Source organism: Monodon monoceros, unplaced genomic scaffold, assembly GCF_005190385.1.
Source record: "Monodon monoceros isolate NGI ecotype Baffin Bay Population unplaced genomic scaffold, NGI_Narwhal_1 Super_Scaffold_1, whole genome shotgun sequence".
Classification (NCBI taxonomy): Eukaryota; Metazoa; Chordata; class Mammalia; order Artiodactyla; family Monodontidae; genus Monodon; species Monodon monoceros.
In genome coordinates this window covers 47,958,870-47,982,884 of record NW_021703765.1, presented here as the reverse complement: position 1 = coordinate 47,982,884, position 24,015 = coordinate 47,958,870, and the positions used below count along the sequence as shown (strand labels likewise).

General features: G+C 44.8%; 1 protein-coding gene across 3 annotated transcripts in view; it reads left to right on the top strand.

Annotated features, from left to right (window-relative positions):
* Positions 1–24,015, top strand: part of LAMA3 (laminin subunit alpha 3) — a 240,003-nt gene that overhangs the window by 138,546 nt on the left and 77,442 nt on the right. For 2 of the 3 annotated variants that reach the window (XM_029230133.1, XM_029230150.1), the window contains 6 exons: positions 10,692–10,836; positions 11,780–11,920; positions 13,353–13,514; positions 16,383–16,481; positions 18,880–18,963; positions 21,188–21,418. In XM_029230133.1, coding sequence (XP_029085966.1) covers positions 10,692–10,836; positions 11,780–11,920; positions 13,353–13,514; positions 16,383–16,481; positions 18,880–18,963; positions 21,188–21,418 — 862 coding nt within the window. Of the gene's footprint in view, positions 1–10,691; positions 10,837–11,779; positions 11,921–13,352; positions 13,515–16,382; positions 16,482–18,879; positions 18,964–21,187; positions 21,419–22,601; positions 22,838–24,015 lie in introns of those variants that run through there. The other variant, XM_029230143.1, reaches the window with a different exon arrangement.

Here is a 24,015-nt window from a genome sequence, read left to right as displayed (position 1 = left end):
TGTGTGTCTGTGTCTTTCTTTTCTTTTTCTTTTTTTTTTTTTAGCCTTTGAATTTTTTAAAACTTTAATTTAAAAAAATTGACGTATAGTTGATGTGCAATACATATTGTCTAAGTTTCAGGTGTACCACATAGCGATTCACAATTTTTAAAAGTTATACTCCGTTTATAATTATTATAAAATATTGGCTATATTCACTGCACTGTACAATATATCCTTGTAGCTTATTTATTTTATCTTTTTTTCCTATTTTTCTTTTTTGAAGTATAGTTGATTTACAATGTTGTGTTAGTTTCAGGTGTACAGGGAAGTGATTCGGTTATACACATATATGTATATATCTATATTTTTTCTATTTTTTCCATTATAGTTTATCACAAGATATTGAATATAATTCCCTGCACTATACAGTAGGACCTTGTTATTTATCTATTTTATATATGGTAGAGTGCATCTGTTAATCCCATACTCTCAACTTATCCCTCTCACCTTCCCCAGTGGAAACCATAAGTGTGTTTTTTATGTCTGTGAATCTGTTTCTGTTTCGTAAATAAGTACTATTTTTTTTAGATTCCACATATAAGTGATGTCATATAATATTTGTCTTTCTCTGTCTGACTTCACTTAGTATGATACGCTCTAGGTCCATCCATGTTGTGGCAAAAGGCATTATTTCATTCTTTTTTATGGCTGAGTAATATTCCATTGCATATATTATATACACCACATCTTCTCTATCCATTCATCTGTTGATGGATGCTTAGGTTGCTTCCATGTCCTGGCTATTGTAAATAGTGCTGCTATGAACATTAGGGTGCATGTATCTTTTCGAATTAGAGTTTTCGTCTTTTCCAGATATATGTCCAGGCCTGGGATTGCTGGATCATATGATAACTCTATTTTTAGTTTTTTGAGAAACCTCCATAACTGTTTTCCATAGTGGCTGCACCAATATACTTTCCCACCAACAGTGTAGGAGGGTTCCCTTATTTATTTTGTATATAGTACTTTGTACCTCTTAATCCCCTACTCCTATCTTGCCCCTGCTTTCCTCTCCCCACTGGTAGCCTCTAGTTTGTTCTCTGTATCTGTGAGTCTGTTTCTGTTTTGTCATATTCACTAATTTGTTCTAGTTTTTAGACTCCACGTATAAGTGATATACAGTATTTGTCTTTCTCTGTCTGACTTATTTCACTCAGCATAATACCCTCCAAGTCCATCCATGCTGTTGCAAATGCAACATTTCATTCTTTTTTATGGCTGAGTAGTATTCCATTGTATATATACCTGTGTCTTTCTTTTTTTATAAGGACACCAGTCCTATTGGACTAGGGCCTGCCTTACTCCGGTATGACCTCATCTTAACTTGATTATGTCTGCAAAAACCCTATTTCCAAATAAGGTCACAATCTAGGTACTGGGGATTAGAACTTGAACGTACCTTTTGGGGACAAAATTCAACTCTCTATAGCAGCGACGTTTACTTTTCCTGATGAAGGACCTTTAGCCACACTTCTGATTGTTGCCCAGCGTCTAACAGTTCCTTTGTCCTCTGGGAAGGAAGCTGAGTGAGAATTTGAGTCATGGAAGATTCCAAGTCTTTAAAACCACAGGTTGTGAGTCCTCTGTGAGTCAAGTCGGTTGCCTGTCCTTCTCCAACTATGAGCCTAAATGGAATGTGACCGGTACAAAGAATTTTGAGGTGTTATCAGAGAGCTTTCATCACATACATTTGTTTCTGGTCCCTCCAGTGCTTACGCGATTCTCTGGAAGGAAGTCAGGCACTTAGTTCATTACTAAAGACTTTGCATTGGGTTCCGAATGCACCAATAGGCCTGTGAAGATGTCTGACCTATTTCCAATAAACTCCTGATTCATGGGCACTTAGTGTGGAAGCACAGGCTTCTACCAGGACCTGCAGGGATGCTACAGAACAAAAAGATGCCCTGTGCCCAGGAGTTGCCTGCTGTCTTGTGGCTGGAGAAGATGGATAAGTGGGAAGCTCAAAGGACCTAGATGTGCCAGTCATGACCCAATCAACTTTGTAGAAGAAGTGAGAGACCAGACCTAAAGAAACTGTAGAATTAGAACTGGCTTCAGAAAAGGAAATCCAGGGTGTTATAAAAAGGGAAACAGATTGAACTAGGAATAATATTCCTTTTCGTATATTTGAAAAACAAGTCTAAGGAAAGAATCCAACGTCTTTATGTGGAATGGGTTTGCATGAATCCTTCAGAGGAAAGAATAGTCTGACAAATAAGGGGGATAAGCAGAGAGGGAGGTCTTAGCATTAAAATCCTTTGCTGACTTAAGGGGCTGGGAATCTGGATGTAAGAAAGCCTGAAAGAACAAGTTTCCGTTTGAACAGCAGAATGCGCAATGCATAACCTTGGGAAAAATAAAGAAAAAAACTAGACGGAGGAACAGGAGAGGAGATAAACAGGGGGACGTGGAACAGTTATTGGGGGATGGAATCCTGGCAGAGGACGAAGCCCAAGACTCTGTAGTGGCTCCAATCACAGCTGCATGAAGACACTCAGAGCCCTAAATACTGAAAACATTCCAGTGCCTCCATATTTAATTAAAAATAAAAACTTACTAAGTCACAAAATAAGTGCCAACAAGTCCAAGAAAGTTCTGTTTTTCCATAGTGACTACTTCAGATTTTCTTTTGAAAACAGATCACCCACGTGAAGAGTTTGGGGCTGGGGGTAGAGGTTGGGGAACCATGTACGTGGGTTAGAGTGAGAGAGGACCCCAAGGAGAAGGTGTGGACACACAGGAGGGAAAACAGGTGTGGGTCCTGGAGGGGGTCCCTATGTTTAATCATAGGAGGCAAAGGAGCCAAGGAGGTGGAGAAGCAGTTTTCAGGCAGGAAGAGAAGCAGGAGAATTCACTGTCTGAGAACCAGTGCGAGAGTTTTAAAAGGACGTGGATGGTCAGCAGAAGAAGTTGCTGCAAACAGGACCTCACACACAGTTTCTCAATGCTGCCACCACAGAAAAAGGAAACTGAGAACGCATTAAAAACTGTAAAAATCAGTTAAGGCACCATCTATGAGAGAGAGATTTACCATAGGATGTTAGGTACAAATTCTAAGGAGAATTTAACAAACCTTCACTAACCAATGACAGTTTAGTAGACTAGAAAATTCCTAACTCAGGACTGAGACATGTTGTATAGTAGTTTTGCCCACACCCAAGGGAACATCAACAGGAATGGAATCTCATTGACCAAACCAAGATGTGAAATTATTTATCCTCACATTACCAAAAAGATTGTAATCACCTAATGGGATGACACATCTTTCCATGATCAAAGTGGATTTGTCATGAAAGGGCCTTGGCAGATAATGTAAGAAAAACTTCAGTTTATTACATGACTGTAAATTGCACAAATTACCCATGATAATTCCAGTGTTGATGCCAAAAAAGCTTTTGATTGCCTAAAGGATTATTTCTTTAGAAAATATTAGAGGAAAGAATGCTCCCCGCTGCCCCTGAAAATACCCTAATGAAAATGAAGAATGTGTTTAGAGGAACCTAACATTAAAGTAAAAGAAGTAATCAAAGAAACCTGGAACTTGCAATAAAAAGAAGAACATATCCTTTCTCAGTGATACAACAGACTCTCTTACAGTTGTACAAGTTATCACAAATCACAAAGCTGAAAAATTTGAATTTTCAAATTTTATTTGACTATTTAGAGGTGTTAACATTTATCATACTAAAGGGAAATCGAACTGTTATAAATATTAATCTCCTTTAAAATGAATTACAGAAATAATTGCAGCAATCCACAATACTCAGTTTGTTCTTAATTGAAACTAGTGCTGTAATTTTAGACACAAGTGGAAATAAATTCAATTGGAGCCATAAAATTGAGTTCTTGCTTATCTTTGTCATGAACTAGCCAGGAGACTCTGGGCAAGTTGCTTTGCCTTCCTTGGTCTCAGCTTCCTAATCTATAAAATGAAGCTTGGTAAAATCATCTCCAACTTCCCACCCACCTAAATTTAAAACTCTGATTTGATTTCTTCTTCAATCTCTGATTGTATCATGGAAAATATTACAAAAGTATATTGTATAAGTGATAAAAAGTCCATTGTTTGGGACAACTCTGTCGGGATTGTGGTCTTAAAGGTGCTTATTTTGATCAAAATTTCATTTTTTTTATAGCATCACAGTAATTGAATCAGATATAATAGCAATGAAAAAGTACATTTTCATCTGCTTTTAATAGTGGATGATTGTGCCATCAGATTCTTTGAACAAACAGAAGAGCTAGAATAGCCTCAGAAGATTTTATCAATCAGATACACAGATGCTGGGAATCACTGCTTTAAAAGACTATTGTCACATCGATGACTTTCAAGACATTTTAAGATCGATTTTAGGAGATGGCAGTTCACCTGGACGTCCAGTGAAACCACATGTGCAAACGTGCCTTTTCAGAAGAGCAGCAGCAAAAGGAAAGCCATTTTGGGGGGGACCCTGATCTCAGCCCGTCTCACAGATTTACTAAATGTGTTAGATGGAGAAACAAAATACCAGAAAAGGTCGTAGACTTGGCATTCTGGGAACAGAAGTACTTCCAGGTCGGCAGAAATCCACAAGCCCTAACAACCTGGAGAAGCAATCCCTTTGAGGCACCTCATCAAATAATAGGAATGGTAAATTCCAGACAGCGTGCAGGCAGGTGCTGGGACACGGTGGTGAGCAGGGCGGATGGGGACGGACAGAGCTCAGAGTTCTCACTTACGTTTCCTCTGTCCCGGAGGCGCCTACCTTTTAAAGTTCTCTAGAGGGTTAAATATCCTGTGTGAAAACCCTTAGAATAGTACCTGACACACACTTGCACCCAGTATTAGCTGTTGTTATTATTTGCGAGGCACTTGGCTGTCTGCCTTCTGCCCTTTATACTTTGTCCTCCTGAAGCCCCACCCATTCTCCTGGCTTCAACCACCCGACCCTTGATGATTCCCAGATCCAGAGCTCCAGTTCTGATCCCTGACGGCTGTCTTATCCCACATTCGTTGAAAATCAGTTCTACCTGGGTTCCCCTATTGGTTTTCCTTAGGGAGGGCCTTGGCGGACAAGTCCCCTGACCTCTGAGCTCCTGTCCCCTCACATGTATAATGGAGTGTTAGATTAGATGATCTTTAAGGGCCCTCTCAACTCCTAAATTCTACACTGATTCCATGTCTGAAACCCTTGCCATTGTCTTGCCTTTCAGGCCATTCCTCTCTTTGAATGTTTTTTAAAAAATTCTACATATTGGTGACAGCCTCCTCCCGGTCCCCAAAGCCTAAAATCTCAGCATCACCTTAGAGTCAATTCCTTTTTCCTACAGTCAATCAGGTGTCAACTTCTAACAAAGTGTGTATTATCCCCCTTCCTTCGATGGCCCCCTGCAGGTACTTCCGCCTGGTGAAGTCCTTTATTACCACTTCCTGTGTGAATGATCTTGACAGTCTCCGAATTGACCTTCCTTTTCCTGGCTTCCTTTCTTCCTTCCTTCCTCCCTTCACCTTTCCTTCCTTCCTTCCTTCCTTCCTTCTTTTCTCCCTAATTGAAGGGGAATATGCTGGTACACAATTATACTGGGCTTTAAAAATCGATTTTCTCCATAATTTTTTTATTAGTGCATAGAGAATGTTGATAAATGCACATGTGTCTATGATTTCATCTTCTTGGTGTGTGGGGTGTTTTAAAAACTAGGAGGAAACATTTTCTTCAGTCCCTGTGATGTTTTGTTTTTGTTTTTGGCTTTAAATTCTGTTTCATCAGTTAGTATGTTTTAAGACTCAAACCATATCCAGCGCCTACTCCAGTTTGGGTGCTGTGCTTCCTGCCAAAGGCACACATACCTGCTAATGAGAGGTCATGGTCTGGTAGGGGACCCTCTACTAATCAATAATGACAGCGCAGCATAATGAGCGCCATATTGTGTGCAGGCTGCTGGGGGGCGGAAGTGGCTCTGACTGGCACCACGTCCATCACATTACTCTTTGCGTAAGAACCTTCCTCAAGTCTCCATCGTCTGAGAAGATAAAGACCAGCTTTCCGTGGTGATCTGGCCCCCACTCACCTAACTTAAGCCTTTTTTCAGCTTCTCTGGTTTTTCTCACTTTCTCTAAACACTATTTGCCTCAGTTCAGTTATCAGCTCTCCTTTCCCCTCTTCTGTTACCCCCAAATTATCCACATCCTTCAAGGATTCTGTATGAAAGGTACAAATGCAAAGAAGGCATGAAGCCACTGCAAGCCCACAGAGGTACCCTTGTCATCTCATTGCCGAAAGCTAGTTCTAAGCTTAGCCATCCCATCTCTCACGTGATTACCTTACTTTCTGCATCTCTATGTCCCATGTCCTCAGTGAAAATGCGCGAAGGTCAAGACAGGCTTATTCTACTTTTTCCCCTCCCTCCCATGTCCCCTAACACGAGGATGTGTATATATCAATAGAAGGCACTCAGTAATTATAGGATGAATAAACGAATGAATATAAGGTAGACTTTGGATTCTAGTTTAAAACTGGACTTGAATGGAATGCAATATTAAGGGATCCGTGGTATTTAATGAGCAAAGGGTAGAGTTCACCCTAATGCCCGACTTTCCGGTGACCTGTGAGACACACGAGCACCCACACACTTGCCGGTGTCATTTCATAATGTTTGGCCCTGAGCTCGTTGCCGTGGAGATGACTTCACTTGACCCGCATCCTCAGTGCTGCTACTCTGCACCTCCTGGCAGCAGCAACTGGAACCTTCTTGCCGTTGCAGGAAGGGCAGCTCCTCCGGTAGCACAGCGTCTCCCTGGAGGAGTGTGCAAGGTCAGGCTGACTTTAGGTCGTTTTTAAAAGACATTCAGCCAGACTTCGAGGAGGAAGTTTCCTTCTTATTCCCTGTTGTCATGGCACCACACAGAGCTCCTTTGGTTGCCTGTTTTTGCGCGGGATTCACGTGTTCATTGCTCTCGGCGTGGCATTACACAGAATCCAGACATCGTATTTTCCATGTTGTGGTGAACCCTTGCCCATCAGTCCCACCCGGGGTCCTGGGGTTCAGCTCCCAGGCCACTGCTGCTATCACTCTGTTCAGCTTTTTGCTTTTTTCTATCCGCTCTCCTGTGCTCGGCTGCTACCTACGTGCTGAGTGAGGTTCAGCGCTTCATCCCATGTTACCGACGCAGTTACACCCTCTCTGCCCAGCTCTCCCTCCCACCATGTCATCCCACGGACGCCCTGAAGTAAACAGGCAGACGTTTCTCCTGGTCTCGAGAAGCGGCTTGCGCAGCTGTCCACCCTGCAAAATACTCCCCTTCCTTTCTTTTCCAGTGAAGTAAAAATATAAGAGGCTCCTGTCTGCCTGTCCTCACCTTCAAGGCCCGGGTCCAGGTCAACGCTCAGGGTCACTTGTCCCCCGGAGGCACTCAGGGTGTGAGAGGCTCGTGGGCACCAGCCTTCCGTGAATGTACAGGTTGGCCAGCAGCCCTGTGTGTTTGCTAAAAGAAGTGTCCTGGACTTCAGGACGACAGGCTGCCTGGATGGCACTTTGTGACAAGAGCCCTGAGCACAGCATCCTTTTCCTCACTGCCGGTGGGAGGAGCAGTGAATGCCCAGGCTGAGTCGGGTCGTTGCCAAAGTTCCTCCTCTGATCTAGGTTTCTTCTTCCAGACAGTTTTATTTGGAGGGGTTATCTGTACTCTCCCTTCCCATCTCGCACCCACCAGAGTTCTTGTGCTCCAGAAATAGGGAGTCATCTGGGAACAGTCAATTTTCTGCTGGCCTGTGATTGCATTTAGTTTGGGATTCACAAGAAGAGAGTAGGTTGTTATTAACCTGGGCCTAGGAACAAAATTATGAGTGCTAGAAAGAGAGAGAGAGAGAGAGAGAGAGAGAGGTGATATAACCTGTGAGTGGGTGGAAGTACTTTTCTGAGATGGCCCATAGTTTCTCCAGCTTCCCAGAGGGTCCCTGACCTCTTCCAGAGTTTGCAGTCCCGAGTCTGCAGCAATCGCTCCAAGCAGACTGCTTCCACCTTCCACCTAAAGCACTAGAGGTGTGATTTGGAGAATACTTTTCTTCCTCACGGAAACAGTCCCTGCAGGTATCAGGTAGGGAGGGAGATGAGGGGGTGGGGCTGTGCTGAATGACATTTGACCGGTCAGCAGGCCTTGCAGGTAAAAGTGATTTTGTCTTTTTAGCTGTGGTGAGTGGGATAAAGGGAAACACATCTGCTCCCCTTAGCTGATACCGTAACAGGAGTAATGATAGCAAATACTTACATGTGCACGGCACTCTTCTAAGGTTTTTAGATGTTTATTAAATTCTCACGGTGATCCTATGAAGTGGGTATTATGAGCTACTTTTACAGATGAGGAAAGTCAGTTGTAAAGAGATTAATTGCTCGAGCTTCCTGTAAGTAGCAGAGTTGGGATTCAAACCTAGGCCACCTGGTCCCAAGTTTGTGTTCTTAATCACGTACAGAATATGCTTTTCTTAATTTTAAGCAGATACTTGCCAAAGGCAAACTTACTGGGATATAAAGTTATAGTTGTCTTGTTTGGGGATGGTCCCTGGGGTGAGATTATTTTTTTAATTGACGTATAGTTGATGCACGATATTATATAAACTACAGGTGTACACTATAGTGATTCACACTTTTTAAAGGTTACGCTCCACTTACAGTTACTATAAAATATTGGTGTTGTACAATATATCTTTACAGCTTATTTTATGCATGATAGTTTGTACCGCTTCCTCCCCCACTTCCCTCTCCCCACTGATAGCCACCAGTTTGTTCTCAATATCTGGGAGTCTGCTGCTTTTTTGTTATATTCACTAGTTTGTTGTATTTTTTAGATTCCATATATAAGTGAGATGATACAGTATTTGCATTTCTCTGTCTGACTTATTTCACTTAGCAGAACGCTCTCCAAGTCCATCCATGTTGCTGCAGACGACAAGATTTCATTCCTTTTTATGGCTAGTAGTATTCCATTGTATATAGATACCATATCTTCATTATCCTCGAGTGAGATAGGTGATAGCTTACATTTGGTAGCAAGTTAACGATAAAATATTTCAAATCAGATTGTACTCCTAACAGTCTAATAGAAAGCAGATTTCCAAATACTTTCTTTGGACCCACAAGAAAAAATCAGTATATAGATCCATCAGGCTTCAGCTGTGGAGCTCAGTGACCAAGCTGCCACTTCCTCTCCTCACGTCTCGGGTGTTGGGCTTCTCAGCCCTGAGAAGCCTCTAGTGTTTTCTCAGCCACTCTTGTGCTCAGAGCTCCCTGGAGCCTCCTTGGAGCCCAGCCCCACACAGGCCGTTGCCCGCCTCCCTCCCTGCTCCACTGTCCAGCCAGACCACTGGGGGTCCTCCTTGCCTTCTGTCGTCTCACCCAGACCATGATGAGCCCCAGCATCCTCCCCCTAAGGTAGTTTGGAACCCATCCCCCCATCCATACTGAGAACCTCTGCCCTCGTTCAGCCCCCTCATCTACCTGCTGTGGAACCGATCTCAGCTCAGTCCTTCACACACAGCCAGCTGCCCTCCTTCCTCTCTGAAAGCTTTCCAAGATGACGGTGGTCCTGGGAGGCAGCGGCTACCGCTTCCTGTCTCCCTCAGACGAGAAAGCAAGGCCTTGAGAAGTTGGATAACTTGCTGAGACGCTGTGTCTGATACATGTGAGAGCTGGGGTGAAACTCCGGCCAGTCGGCCTTCAGTGTGCAGGGCTCAGCCCCGCGCTCCAGGGCCCCGGGACAGTGTCACAATGGCCAGCACCTCCGTCCACATGAGCCGGCCCCTTCCCGCCTCTCCAGGCTCATGGTTCAGCATCCCTGCTCATACCCCTGCTCCAGGAGCACCCGCTATGTTCCCTGCACATGCCAAGCTGTGTCCCCCTGTTCCTGCTGTCTGGAACGCCTGTCCCACCTCCTACCCCCGGGATATTTGGCCTTTTACACTCAGCTCAGGCATCACCTCCCCCAGGGATGCTGGGTCCGAGCTGGCCCTCTAACCCCTGTTTAGATCCTGTGTGTATATCGTTCACATTTCCACCTCAACGCTTAAGAGCTCTCAGGCCCAGGGACTGTGTCCTTCTGTGCACCCCAGAGCCTAGTACCAAGCCTGGCCCTTGGAATCACATCAATGATGGTCATTGTTTTTTTTTAATTAAGGTATAACTGACATGTAACATTATATTAGTTTCAGGTGTATACATAATAATTCGCTATTTGTATACATTGTGAAATGATCACCACGGTAAGTCTAGTTAGACTTACCCGTCACCGTCACCGTACATAGTTACAAATTTTTTTTTCTCATGAGAAGTATTTTTAAGATTTACTCTCTTACCAACTTTCAAATAACGCAATGCGGTGTTATTAACTATAGTCACCATGCTGTACATGACATCCCAGGGACCTGTTCATTTTATAACTGGAAGTGTGTATCTTTTGACCCATTTCGTCATCAGGATGACGGTCACCTTGAGCTATTTTGTGTGAGTGCCTTGTATCCGCTTCTCTCCATTCTGCCTTGGACGCTAGCACCCCGTGGACAGGCCCTGTGTCTATTTAACTGGCTTCATACAGCAACTGCTTTGCGGCAGTGCAGGTCGGCTTTAGAAGTGTGTGTAGAAAGATGATGAGGACGTTTGCTTCCTTTGCTTAAGTACAGATGCAAGCCCAGAATCACAGGGCGGCAGTGTGACCGGTGTGCTTCCGGCTTCTACCGCTTCCCTGAGTGCCTCCCCTGCCAATGCAACAGAGATGGGACTGAGCCAGCAGGCTGTGACCCGGGGACAGGGTCTTGTCTCTGCAAGGTAAGACGGAATGTGCAATGCTGCGGACGTTGGCCACTGACAATTGTGGAGGGTCTTCATACTGAGTCATTGTATAAAAACCGGTGGGAAATGGGATTGACCCAAGATAGATTTCCATAATGACTGTAGCATTTTCTAGTCATTCTCATTGGATAGAAATAGTTAGAAGCGAAGACCTCCCCCCCGCCCCCGCACTGCTCTTGTCCTTTGAAGAGGCCACAGACCTCCTTAAGAATCTGATGACAGATATATACTGTCTTCAGAAAAATCGACACAAACGTTTGTCTATAGTTTCAAGAGGTATATGGGTTCCCCTGAAGCCTATTCCTGCCCCATGCACCCCAGGTTAATCATCTCTGCTCCAAGGCATTCTGCAGGGTGTAGGAGAGCCCCCGAGTCCCAGTGGATGTTCTAAAGCGGTAGTAAGTGGGATGAACCCCTTCCCCCCATATTGTGAATCCTTCTGGTGCTCTTTCTCTACCTTCAGGTTGCCAAAGGGCATCTTATGAAATTTAGGAAATCCTCTCTTCCATTTGTACATGGTATAAAAGTTTAAATAATTAATGTGAGGGGCTTCCCTGCTGGCGCAATGGTTGAGAGTCCGCCTGCCGATGCAGGGGACATGGGTTCGTGCCCTGGTCCGGGAAGATCCCACATGCCACAGAGCGGCTGGGCCCGTGAGCCATGGCCGCTAAGCCTGCGCGTCCGGAGCCTGTGCTCCGCAATGGGAGAGGCCACAGAAGTGAGAGGCCTGCGTACCACAAAAAAAAAAAAGTGTAAATAATTAATGTGGTAAAAAGCTTAACAGCCATGTAACTTTGGATGCTTTGTTAGCATCCATGTTCTATCATCTTATGTTGATACTTAATTTGTGCATGTAGCTCTCTTCAATCAGAGAAACTTTAGAAGGAATGACCTCTTGTTTCATGTTTTTCTTCAATAGGAAAATGTGGAAGGTACAGAATGTAACGTGTGTCAGGAAGGGTCATTCTACCTGGACCCAGCGAACCCCAAAGGTTGTACCAGCTGCTTTTGTTTCGGTGTCAGTCATCGTTGTCACAGCTCACATAAGAGGAGAGCTAAGGTAGGCAGGGCATTAGACTCCTTTTGTTTTTATTTAGTACTCCCAAATGAGGAAGTAACGCATTGGCATGAAACGTGAAGGGTTGTGGGGTTTTTTAGCATCTTGCTTGGTTAGAATGTTAAGCGTTGTGCTCGCTGGTCCTCAGCCTGCAGTGTTCTGTCCCCAGGTGTCCTCATGTCCCTCAGTTCATCAGCTGTCTGCTCAAGTGCTTAGAGATGCCATCCCTCACTCTGTGGCTTCACCCTTCTCTGTGTACTTCATAGCGTGTATCACAGTTCTAAAGGTTGTTTATTACGTATCTATTTTCTCCACCACTCACATGTAAGCTCCTTGATACAATCCCAGTGCCTTGAGCAGGATCTGGAACATAGTAGATGCTCAATAAAAACTCATTAAATAAATGGAGTTAGTTGTTCTTGCCCCTCATTTCTTCTTATCTGCTTATCTTCCTGTTTTACTTTCCTTCTCACCTGTTTTAAAATTAACTCCAGGAAACTAAAACTTTTGTTGCCTTCATGATTCCATGAACCATTAGTCTCATGCTTGCTTTCTTGTGTGACATGTCTTAATGTCCAGCAAGTATTCAAAGAAAGATTATTTTCTCTATTTTACTGCCTGCCTCCTTTGCAGGCTTGTAATGGGGAAAAAAAAAAAATTAGTTTGTAAATCCACCCTGAAGTCTCCTCTTCTTACCCTCAGGGGAACCCAGAAGCATTATTCTGACTCTATGTCTTGTTCCTTCTTTTTCTTCCCCTCATAGTTTAACTCCTGGCTTCCTTTGTGATCTGGGGAATAGTTAATTTTGATGTTCCTTGGGACTTCCCTTGTGGTCCAGTGGCTAAGACTCCGTGCTCCCAATGCAGGGGGCCTGGGTTCAATCCCTGGTCAGGGGACTAGATCCCACATGCCACAACTAAGAGTTCTCATGCTGCAACTAAAGATCCTGCCTGCCGCAACTTAAGACCCAACACAGCCCAATAAGTAAATAAATATTTTAAAATAATAATAATTTTGACGCTCCATTTAGAGAAAAATAATGACAGCAGTCCACTGTATTCCACATCACATTTTCTAAGGAGCTCACCATTAAAATGTGCCCACATTCCTAGTTATTATTCACACCCTTATTTGTGTATTATTTGAATATTTTTTGAACACCTACTAAATGTCAGGAACCAGGATGCGTGCTGGGCTACAAGGATGAGTCCCACATGCATCTGGTCGCTACCCTTTGAGAATTCCTAGTTGTGATGGGTCAGGTGGGGGCTGAGTGGGAGTGGGCTCCCTCACTGGAGTCAGACACGAGAGGAGATACCGGAGGGAAGCCTTTGAAGTAAGGTGGCTGCCCCACAGCTCTTTCTACTCTGCATAATTCAACCATCACCAAAGACGCCATGGGCACACGTTTCCATCTGTTGTCTCTGTGTTTCAGTTTGTGGATATGATGGGCTGGCGCCTGGAGACGGCGGACGGAGTGGACATCCCCATCTCCTTCAACCCGGGCAGCAGCAGCGTGGTGGCCGACCTCCAGGAGCTGCCCTCAACGGTTCACAGCGCGTCGTGGGTCGCCCCTGCTTCCTACCTGGGGGACAAGGTAACCATGTCCTGCTGTTCTCCCACGCTCTTGCTGGACCTCCTCCATCACTGCACGGGCATCATCTACTGGATGTCTGGAAGGAAGGTTCTGGAAGTTCAGGTTACTAAAACTGAAGAACTTCGGTTAATCACAAATGCAGAAGATGGAGAGGCTGAGGGTGTATGGGCCTCAGGGGCCCACATGGTTGCTGACCAACAAAGGAAATCCTGCACCAGGTTCTTCCTGATTTTCACTTAATGCCAAAGAAATTTACTCTGGGGAAATAACCATTTAAATAATATCTGCTGGGAATGGCACACGTATGCTTTGAAATGCCAATGCTGAGAATTCTTTGTTTTAAAGCAGAAGAAGGGCCCCTTGTCAGGAAAACAAAAGCTGAGAAGTGACTCATGAGCTCATTAAAAGAAGCACAGGATCCAGGGACAGCACGGCTTTCATGAGTAGAGTCACGTGTGGTTATGAATACATTTTATTTCTTTTTTTAAAGTTTTTATCGGAGTATAGTTGATTTACAATGTTGTTAGTTTCAGACGTACAGCAGAGTGGATCAGTCATACATACACATATACCCACTCTTTTTTTAGATCCCTTTCCCATATAGGTCATTACAGAGTATTGAGTAGAGTTCCCTGTGCTGTACAGTAAGTCCTTATTAGTTATCTATTTTATATGTAGTAGTGTGTATATGTCACAGAAGTAAAAAACAAACTTATGGTTACCAAGGGGGGAAGGGGGAGAAGAGGGATAAACTGGGAGACTGGGAGTCACGTGTGGTTAGACGCTCCTTGGGGAGCTTATAAAGGAGTTGCTTTTCCTTTGCTGCGTAAATTATTATTCCAGGATCTGACCACCTACACTCATTTATACGGACAGAAGTGTGAGCATCCAGTAGAAACATCCTCAGGTGATATATGCACCTGGTGGCCCAGGATAGAGCTTTGGAGAAAGGGTGGATTTCACAGAGCCCAGCCCAGGCGATGCTGTAGTCTCACATCTACAATGACTAAATATTCGTCCCTTGTCAGCCTGAGCTCTCTGATTCTGTCTTCAGGTTGAAGGACTATGGATTTTGACCTCTGAGTATGGGGAATGTTGCTCCTCTCGTATAACCCCACTTCTCCCTCATGTGATATGCCTCTTCACGTCCACATGGCGAGCCCTGTACTTACTGGTCATCTAGTCGTGGCTAACAAATGACCCACAAACTTGGAAGCTTAAAGCAACAGACCATTATTTTCTTGCCCAGTTTCCATGGATCAGGAATCCAGGAGTGGATGGCTCAGGGTCTTTCATGCGGTTGTGGTCAAGATGTCAGCCAGGGCTGCAGGCATCTGGGACTGGAGGATCCACTTCCAAGCTCACTCGCGTGGTTGTCAACAGGCCGGTGTTCCTGGCTGGCTGGTGGTCAGAGGCCTCAGTTCCTATTCACGTGAGGCCCACCGTAGGCTGCCTGAGGGTCCTCATGACATGGCAGCTGGCTTCCTCCAAAGCAAATGAGGGAGAGAGAAAGAGGTGGGTGGGAGGGGAGAGGAGAGAGAAAGAGACAGGGAGGGAGAACAACGTTTTTGTAACCCAATTTCAGAAATGACACACCGTCGCTTCTAACGTATTTTGTTCATTAGAACCCAGTCACAAAGCCCAGCTCACACTCCGGGAGGAGAATTAAGCTCCACCTCTTGAAAGCAAGAATATCAAAGGATACGTAGACATATTTTTAACCTCCTCAGTCCATCGAAAAGGCAAAACTTAATCTCAATAAGATGATTCAAGATGTTACCTTGGAATAATTCCAGATTCCAAGGTCAAAACTCGGTGAAGCTGTGTAGGCTGTAGATTCTAGGGAAGCACTTCAGTGAATTGGGAGCCCTGAAGGGCTGCCCCTCCTCCCTGCTCCAGCTTATGTGCATCTCCAGTAAGGGTATTTTGTCTGCCTTCCCTGAAATGATGTTGCCTCTGATTTCCATCCTTTGGTCACTCCTTCCTTCTTGATCAGTTTTTACTTTAAGGGTGGGAGATATCAGGACCAGAGGTGAAGTTGCTGTCTAAAAAACCCATCATCATTCACCTCCATGTTTCCACCACCGTCATGCTGCGGAGGCAGCACTGAGAGGAGGCCCGTATACCTGGTGGTACAGGCAGACATGGCTTATGCATCTAGGAGAATGCAGAATCACTTAGGAAATATTCACCACGTGCCCTCAGGGGAAGTTGTGTTTTTGTTTTGTTTTGTTTTGTGGTACGCAGGCCTCTCACTGTTGTAGCCTCTCCCCTTGCGGAGCACAGGCTCCGGACGCGCAGGCTCAGCAGCCATGGCTCACGGGCCCAGCCGCTCCGTGGCATGTGGGATCTTCCCGGACCGGGGCACGAACCCGCGTCCCCTGCATTGGCAGGCGGACTCTCAACCACTGTGCCACCAGGGAAGCCCGGGAAGGTTTTTTTTGACAATTTATTTTTAGAGGTTCATTTTGTAACTGATAGATGTTAACCAAGTCTCTCCATTAAATAGGAAAGCAATGGCCTAGACTTCTTAGGATAGCCGTGGATTAAATAGACATTTTGGTTTAGCCATCATCTAGAATAAAAGGATCTTATTTGTTTCTGCGTGACTATTTTTCTTTTTAACAGAAGTATCTTCTTGCTTGTAAAACTCAATCATGTTCATGTTAAACATTTTAATTGATATAAAACGGCAGAAAGTAGAAAGTTAAAGTGCCGTCTTCAATTCCACTCAGTAGAAATGACCACTGTTAACAGGCTGATCGTGTATCTTTCCAGATCTATGTGCCAGTGTACTTCGTAGATGAGTTAATGTTGCCATGTTCTCTTTTAATGCTTGTGCTATTAATCCTACTATTTCAATTTCAGGTTTCCTCATATGGTGGCTACCTCACCTACCAAATGAAGTCCTTTGGACTGCCTGGTGACATGGTTCTTCTGGAAAAGAAGCCAGATGTGCAGCTCACCGTAGGTGTCAGAACACGACCCAAGTAGCAGAAAGTGGCGGTTGCAATTGGTGCCGATCCAGTTTTCGGACATCTTGACAAGTGGCCTACAGAAAGTTTAGATTAAGTCATTTCCAATATTTTGTAGAGACTCAAAGGGAAGTTTAGAGCATGTAGCACCTCCTCAGGATCCTTGGTCCCTAACCATCCCAGCCCCAAATGGTTTCTCTTTTCTTCCCTTCCAAAGAGCTTAACCATCTCTCACTTGGCGTCTCACAATCACTGCCTCATCGTAAACTTGTTTTATGTTTCTATCTTTCAATTTTGTCTCACATTTTTGAGACCTCCCTGTTTGCAAAGTCACATTGCTGGGCTCGTAAAGGACAGGTAATCCCTGTCCTCAAAAAAATAGTGTAACCAGGGGCTTTCCTGGTGGCGCAGTGGTTGAGAGTCCGCCTGCCGATGCAGGGGACATGGGTTCGTGCCCCGGTCCGGGAGGATCCCACATGCCGCGGAGCGACTGGGCCCGTGAGCCAAGGCTGCTAAGCCTGCACATATGGAGCCTGTGCTCTGCAACGGGAGAGGCCACAACAGTGAGAGGCCCGCGTACTGCAAAAAAAAAAAAAAAAAAAAAGTGTAACCTGGAGGGGAGATGAGAGAAATGACCAAAGACCTACAGTCCACTGAACAGTAAGCCTTTGAGACAAAGTCCAGACAAGACTCTGTGGGAGCTGGAGTCCAAGTGGGGTTTTATGTAGTCGGTGCCCTCAAAAGACTTCATGGAAAAGGTTAGTTTTGAGCCACACCTTTAAGAATGAGCGTGAGAGGAGAAACACCCTTCCCCTTCCCTGGCAGAGACTAAGTTGAACCTAGGCAGAGGAACAGCGCCCCAGGGGTGAGCAGTCCAAGTTGGCTGTGTTATCAGCACGTGCCGGGCCATTGAAAACAAGCCCGGAAGTGTAGGAAGTGGGGTGTTTAATGCCATGATGAGGAATTTGGCCTGAGGTAGACAGTGGGGAGCCCCTTTGGTTTTCTGAGAAGTGACACCCACATGCTATGTGCCGGGCACACAGTCCAGAACTGCAATCTAGAAAATCTCCTTGAGGTAAGGGGTGATATCACATCCTGCATTGAATCCCCTACAACATACAGAACCTTGCACATGGGGTGAGGTGCCGTAGCCTGAACTTGTGCTGTAATTAATGCGCTGCAATTCCAGCTTCCTGAAGGGTTTTCTTGTGTCATTCACGGTATAAGAGGGGACTGGAAAATCCCACATGCCTCATCCCAGATGAGGGCCTCGCATTCTGGTAGCTTTTTGTGTTCAGGCGTGGCCGTGTTGTGTTTTGTTTCTACTGGCACCCAAGTGTATTGAACTGTTGTTTTAAAAGGTTCTCAAAGGAACCTTTGCAAAACAACTTGAAAAGGAAGCACTCAAGATTTCAGAGTTATAGTCTACGGAAAAATAGTTCCATGATAAGAATACTGTTATGACATGTTGTATTTCAGCTTCATTATTTTTGCAGAGCATCTCAAATTCAGGCCATTAGTATGCCTATATTTTAATGCAGACTGTTGGAATTCATGGAGAAGTGATGACCAAAATTTCTTCTTAATTTATCTTCAAACATGGAAAGTAATTTAGGCTCATGAAACATTTACTCCGCTGCTTTGCTCCAAACCACTGAAGTTAAAAGCCTATGGGCACGCTTCTTAGATTAAGGTTTTCAATTAGTGATCGCAGATAATGCTTTTCTTTCTGAAAACTGGCTCTAATGAATGAAACCCTTTGGGGTTTGGTGCTACAACAGAAAAGCTGTACTTGTGGGTGTGAGTGTGGGGTGAGCGTGCTGCTTGTGGGTGCTGACCCTCCCATTGGACCCTCAAGAGCCACCGTAATGGGGACGGGCGTGCGGAGGCTAAGTGAGCAGGGCTGGGTCCTGCAGGGTATGGGCTGCAGGGCTAATTCCTCCCCCATATGCCAGATCTGCTGCTCCCTATCTATGCAGGCTGCACAGGCAGCCCCGCCAACCTTCTACCCTCCCCGCCCTCCCCACTAACCCACCCCCAAAGCACTTTCTCGCTACCCATGCGGTCCTGTAGGGAGTAAGGAAACCAGCACCTCATGCATTGACTATAAAGCATCATTTTTTTAAAAAAAAACTGTTTCCATCTTTTTAAGCCACTTTCAGTCAAGAGAATTTTCCTCGTTTCCTATTTGTGAAAATGAACCGTGTTAGGGCTTATTATTCCATTTCCACGTTACTACTCCTTTTGCCAGTCAGTTCATTTTGCAGCTACTCTTTTAGAATCAGGCATCTCACGTAATGCAGATCCATAGACGTTTGTTCCTAGATCAGTCATAAACCTCAAAATATCCCAACCAAGTCACTAACACATTCATGTGTTTCTTTAAACAGGGTCAGCACATGTCCGTCATCTATGAGGGGCCGAATGACCCCCGGCCAGACCGGCTGCATCATGGACGAGTGCAGGTGGTAGAGGTAATGGAAAAGCAAACATGAAATTCTTCTTGATGAGCCTTTTTGTCCCACGATTTAGTTCTTTCAAAGAGTTGTTTTTCTGACTTATTTTATGAATTTAAAATATTAACTATATTTATATAAATGTAATTTAGATATCTAAATTAAAAATATAAATTATATAAAATATTACAGGGCTCCATCCTCACAGGGCTTTGTTGCACCATCTTTATGGCACTTACCACTGTCTCTCCTGTTTTACACCTAATTATCCTTGTTTTGTAAACTCTGTGAGTCTGTAAATGCTACGATGTAGCTCCCCGTCATCCTCAGGCCTCCCTCAGTGCCTGGGACCTGGTGACTGTCCAACAAATGCTTGGGGTGAATAAAAAGAAAAGTCACAAAAACATCTAACACCAGAAGAAGTAAGAATAATATAGCTAAATGAAGGAAAAAGCTCATCAAATTATAAAGCATTGTATTAAACCTACATGGTTACAATTATTCCTTTAGAGTGTTCCAATTATATTATTAAATACGTCCAGTGAGGATTAGTAAATATATCCTCAAGGTGATACTTTTTCAAGTACCTTGAACTCCCAGACACATTGTAACATTTCTGTACTGGTCCACCCATACAATGGAATACTATTTGGCAATAAATGGAACAAAGTATGGATACTTTCCACACTGTGGATGAACCTCAAAAACATTATACTGAAGGAAAGAAACAAGACACAAAAGCCCATCTATTATGTGATTCTGTTTATATGAGAGAGGTGATGCCAGCAAAAATGGTAAAGAACCTGTTTTTCCTCCATAAAAGCAATGTGGCAGAAATGGTCAAAATCAACTATTTTAGAACTCTGACAGTTAACCAAAGGCTTGTGGAATCTGAAAAGCATTTATTCAAGAAAAATGGCAGAATCTTTTTCCAGTAAATGCACAGTACTACATGATCTGCAGTTGGTTGAATTTGCGAATTTGTAACCACAGGTGTGGAGAGCCAACTGTGAAGTTATACGCAGAATTTTGACTGCTCATAAGGTTGGCGCCCGCATTATTCAAGGGTCAACTCTATGTTCAAAAGAACTGAAAACAGGATTTTGAAGATATTTGCACACCCATGTTCATTGCAGCACTATTCACAATAGCCAAAAGGTAGAAGCAACTGAAATGTCTATTGACAGGTGAATGGATGAAGAAAATGTGGCATGTACATACACTGGAATATAATCCAGCCTTCAAAAAGAAGAAAATCCTGTCACATGCTAGAACATGAATGAAACTTGTGGACAGTACACTAAGTGAAATAAGCAAGTCACAAAAAGACAAATACTGTGTGATTCCACTTGTATGAGGTATTTAAAGTACTCAGATTCAGGGCTTCCCTGGTGACGCAGTGGTTAAGAATCCGCCTGCCAATGCAGGGGACACGGGTTAAAGCCCTGGTCTGGGAAGATCCCACATGCCACGGAGCAACTAAGCCTGTGCGCCACAACTACTGAGCCTGCGCTCTAGAGCCCGTGAGCCACAACTACTGAAGCGCGCGCGCCTAGAGCCCTCGCTCTGCAACAAGAGAAGCCACCCAATGAGAGGCCTGTGCAACGGAACGAAGAGTAGCCCCCGCTCGCCGCAACTAGAGAAAGCCCACGCGCAGCAACGAAGACCCAACACAGCTATAAATAAAAATAAATTTATATTAAAAAAAAAAGTACTCAGGGGCTTCCCTGGTGGCGCAGTGGTTGAGAGTCCGCCTGCCGATGCAGGGGACACGGGCTCGTGCCCCGGTCCGGGAAGATCCCACATGCCGCGGAGCGGCTGGGCCCGTGAGCCATGGCCGCTGAGCCTGCGCGTCCGGGGCCTGTGCTCCGCAGCGGGAGGGGCCACAACAGTGAGAGGCCCGCGTACCGCAAAAAAAAAAAAAAAAGTGCCTTTTACAATAAGCCTAACACTGGGAAATCTGATTTCACTTTATTGCTCCTTATTTCCTGCCTTCATTTTTTCCCCCTTCCTCGTGGCCTTCTCCCTTCTTGGAAATAACCCAGGACACGTGATTTCTGAATATAAATCCACTGCGTCTACTTACCTATCTTATTTTAGTATTTTTCCTGATGCATTTTATTTATTTCTCCCCTGATGCATTTTAAATGGCTTTATTGGATTCCTTCTGGCTGGCTGGCTCTGATGGCCCTGGGAGTGAGCTTACCACAGGGAGACCTTGCCTCTCTGCTTTCACATGTAGGGAAACTTCAGACACGCCAGCAGCGGTGCCCCCGTGACTCGGGAAGAGTTGATGATGGTGCTGTCTAGACTGCAAGGTGTGCACCTCCGGGGCCTCTACTTCACCGAGACACAGCGGCTCACCCTGAGCGGGGTGGGGCTGGAGGAGGCCTCGGAAACAGGAAGTGGACGTCAAGCACATAATGTAGAGATGTGTGCCTGCCCCCCTGACTACACAGGTGACTCATGTCAGGTAGGAAACGCTCCTAAACCGTAAAATCCCCCCAGGGTCTCCTGTGGCTGCTGTTCCTGTCTGCTGTCCAGCACTGCTGGACGATTTGGGGCCCTCTGACCATCGAACAAATTTCTCCCGGGCTCTAGCTTCTATCTTACCTGGACCACTTGCAGGTATTAAATATGAAAAAGAAATCACAAGTGTCTCAAAATCCATCGGAAAGCCACAGAAGCTCGGTGGATCCTGGGGGTTGCAGAAATCTGGACTTTCTGGGAAGCAGGAAGGACCCCGCCCATGGGCATTCCAGTATGTGGGCCACTGCTTTCCCAGTAGCTGACCCAGGGTTCTCAAGCCTTTCTCTAATCCAGAGCCTCCCTCCACCACCCACCCCAACAGTTACAGTCCACTGAATATCCTGATTATTCAAAGGAAATTGCAGTCCAAGTTTCCAGCTCACAGCAGATCCTCATTTGAGGCCCAGTCAACCTGACTGTCCTCAAGTGATTAAAAGGTGCCGCAAAATGAAACCATTTCATGTCTCAAACTGCAAATAATGTTCTCTTCCTGAAGAGAGGGAAAAACCCCACAGTGGTTAGTGCAATTAACAGGAAATAGCAAGCATTGCTATTCTGAGAATTCCAGGCATGCCTCCGATGTGGATTTAGTGACATCCTTCACTTTCCATCCTGACCCCTGGATTGCAGAAAACCCCAAGGTGATCTGCACGTCAGTTTCTTTTTTAACCTGCAAATACAATATATTTGCAGGTTAAAATTATATTTTGCAGGTTAAAATATAATATAGCCACCGTGGTTTTCTCAGGACTCCTGCCATGTAACTTTTAGTCCCCAGGTGCTTCCATTCTTCTTCCCCCTGCCTTCTCCCTTTTCTAGCCCGATTTAAAGAAATTCAGAGCCCAAGGGAGAGAGAGGGACCTCTGGATTACCACCCTCCGGCCAGGGCGTGTCCTTGGCGTATGACTCAGCCTGTGATTTACAGCGGCCTGTGCTGTCTGGGGGGTGAGGTGGGTAGAAGGTGATGCCTGCTCCACCTGGCAGGAATTACAGAGCGGCGCGCTTCCCCACGGGACTGTTATGTGTGCTCTCTCACAGGCTGACTCATGGGTGAAGTTTACAGGTGGGGCCTCCTGCCGCAGACAGCCTGCCTTACCTGAGTCAGCCGGGCCTGGGCACTGAGCAGGAAGGGCAGGTATAAGAGGAAGAGGCAGAGGTCTGCGTGCAGCCAGCAGGACACCCAGAGACCAGGATGCCCCCGGCAGTGAGGGGGCCCACCCGGAGCGCGGGATGGCTGTGGATCTTTGGGGCAGCCCTGGGGCAGTGTCTGGGATACAATTCACAGCAGCAAAGGGTAGTGCTTCCTCAGCTTCCCGGTCAAAGCCAACAGCAAGCAAGTTATGTGGAGTTTAAACCCAGCCAGGTAACGTCCCTTTTACATTTTGGGTTGGGATGGGGAAGGGTTCCCAGCTCCATGAGATTTTAAGTTAGGGTGATGAGTGAGGAGTGGGTGGGCTGGAGGAAGGACTGATGGTCCCCTATCCCGTTGACAGGCATTGCTTATTACGGTGCCTGACAGATTGCTCTCCTGAGCTGTTAACCACAAATCCTATAAACATCAGCCCACCTGGAAGTGCTGAGACAGCTAGAGTTTGAATGCCTGTAGGATGTTAATATCTATGAAACTTTGTGCCCTTTTGAGAGTAACCCAAGCCTCAGGACAAAAGAGTCTGTTGCCTATAGGCTTCCGAATTCTGCTTGGGAGAGAAATTACCCACAAAGTTAACCATGAGAATCAGTGAAATCCCTTTTTAAGAAAGTGATGAGATCAATTTTCTATAATACCTAACAGACGTGCTTCAATTTGCCAGACATTAAACACTCATAAATTCTGCTTTCAGACTTTTTAAACTTCCTGGATGGTACATGTATATTCACAGAGAAATAGATCCTATGGCTGCTGAAGTAGCCCTGGAAACTTGATAGAGACAGAATTTTATCATTTGTACTACAAAAGTTTATTGGAAAAGTTATCCTGAAAAATTATCACTTAAAATGATTAGTTGCAAAGCCTCTTTACTGAAATAATATATTAGGATACATTCGTTTTCACTTAGAATAAGTCTTCAGTACAATCTACTTAGTTGAACGGCATTTTATGTAAAATCTGGAGTTTGTTTGCCTTATAGAGGTGAGAAAATGATTATATTTCAGTAACTGACAAATGTTCTGAGAGTCACATGATGTGTAACTCTTGCAGAGTACTTTTCTGTTTCTAATCAAGAGCACATTAAGATGGGTGATTCACTTTAACCAGCATAGACCATCCTACCCCCCAAAGCATATTTAATTAAGGCTTTTACTGGACATGTTGTCATAGTCAAACCAGATATATTTATTTATTTGGATAATTTGTTCTTTACCAAATTGGATTATTTTATAAGCATGTAATGTGATATATGGTCATAATTATAAGGCACTTGTCCCTTGTTAGTAGAGATTGCAGATACGATCATACCACCACTGGCTGAATTTCATTCAAATGTATCTCTCAGTCGTGCTTTCAGCTCAAGAACATTCCTTTCATATTTGGATTCTCCT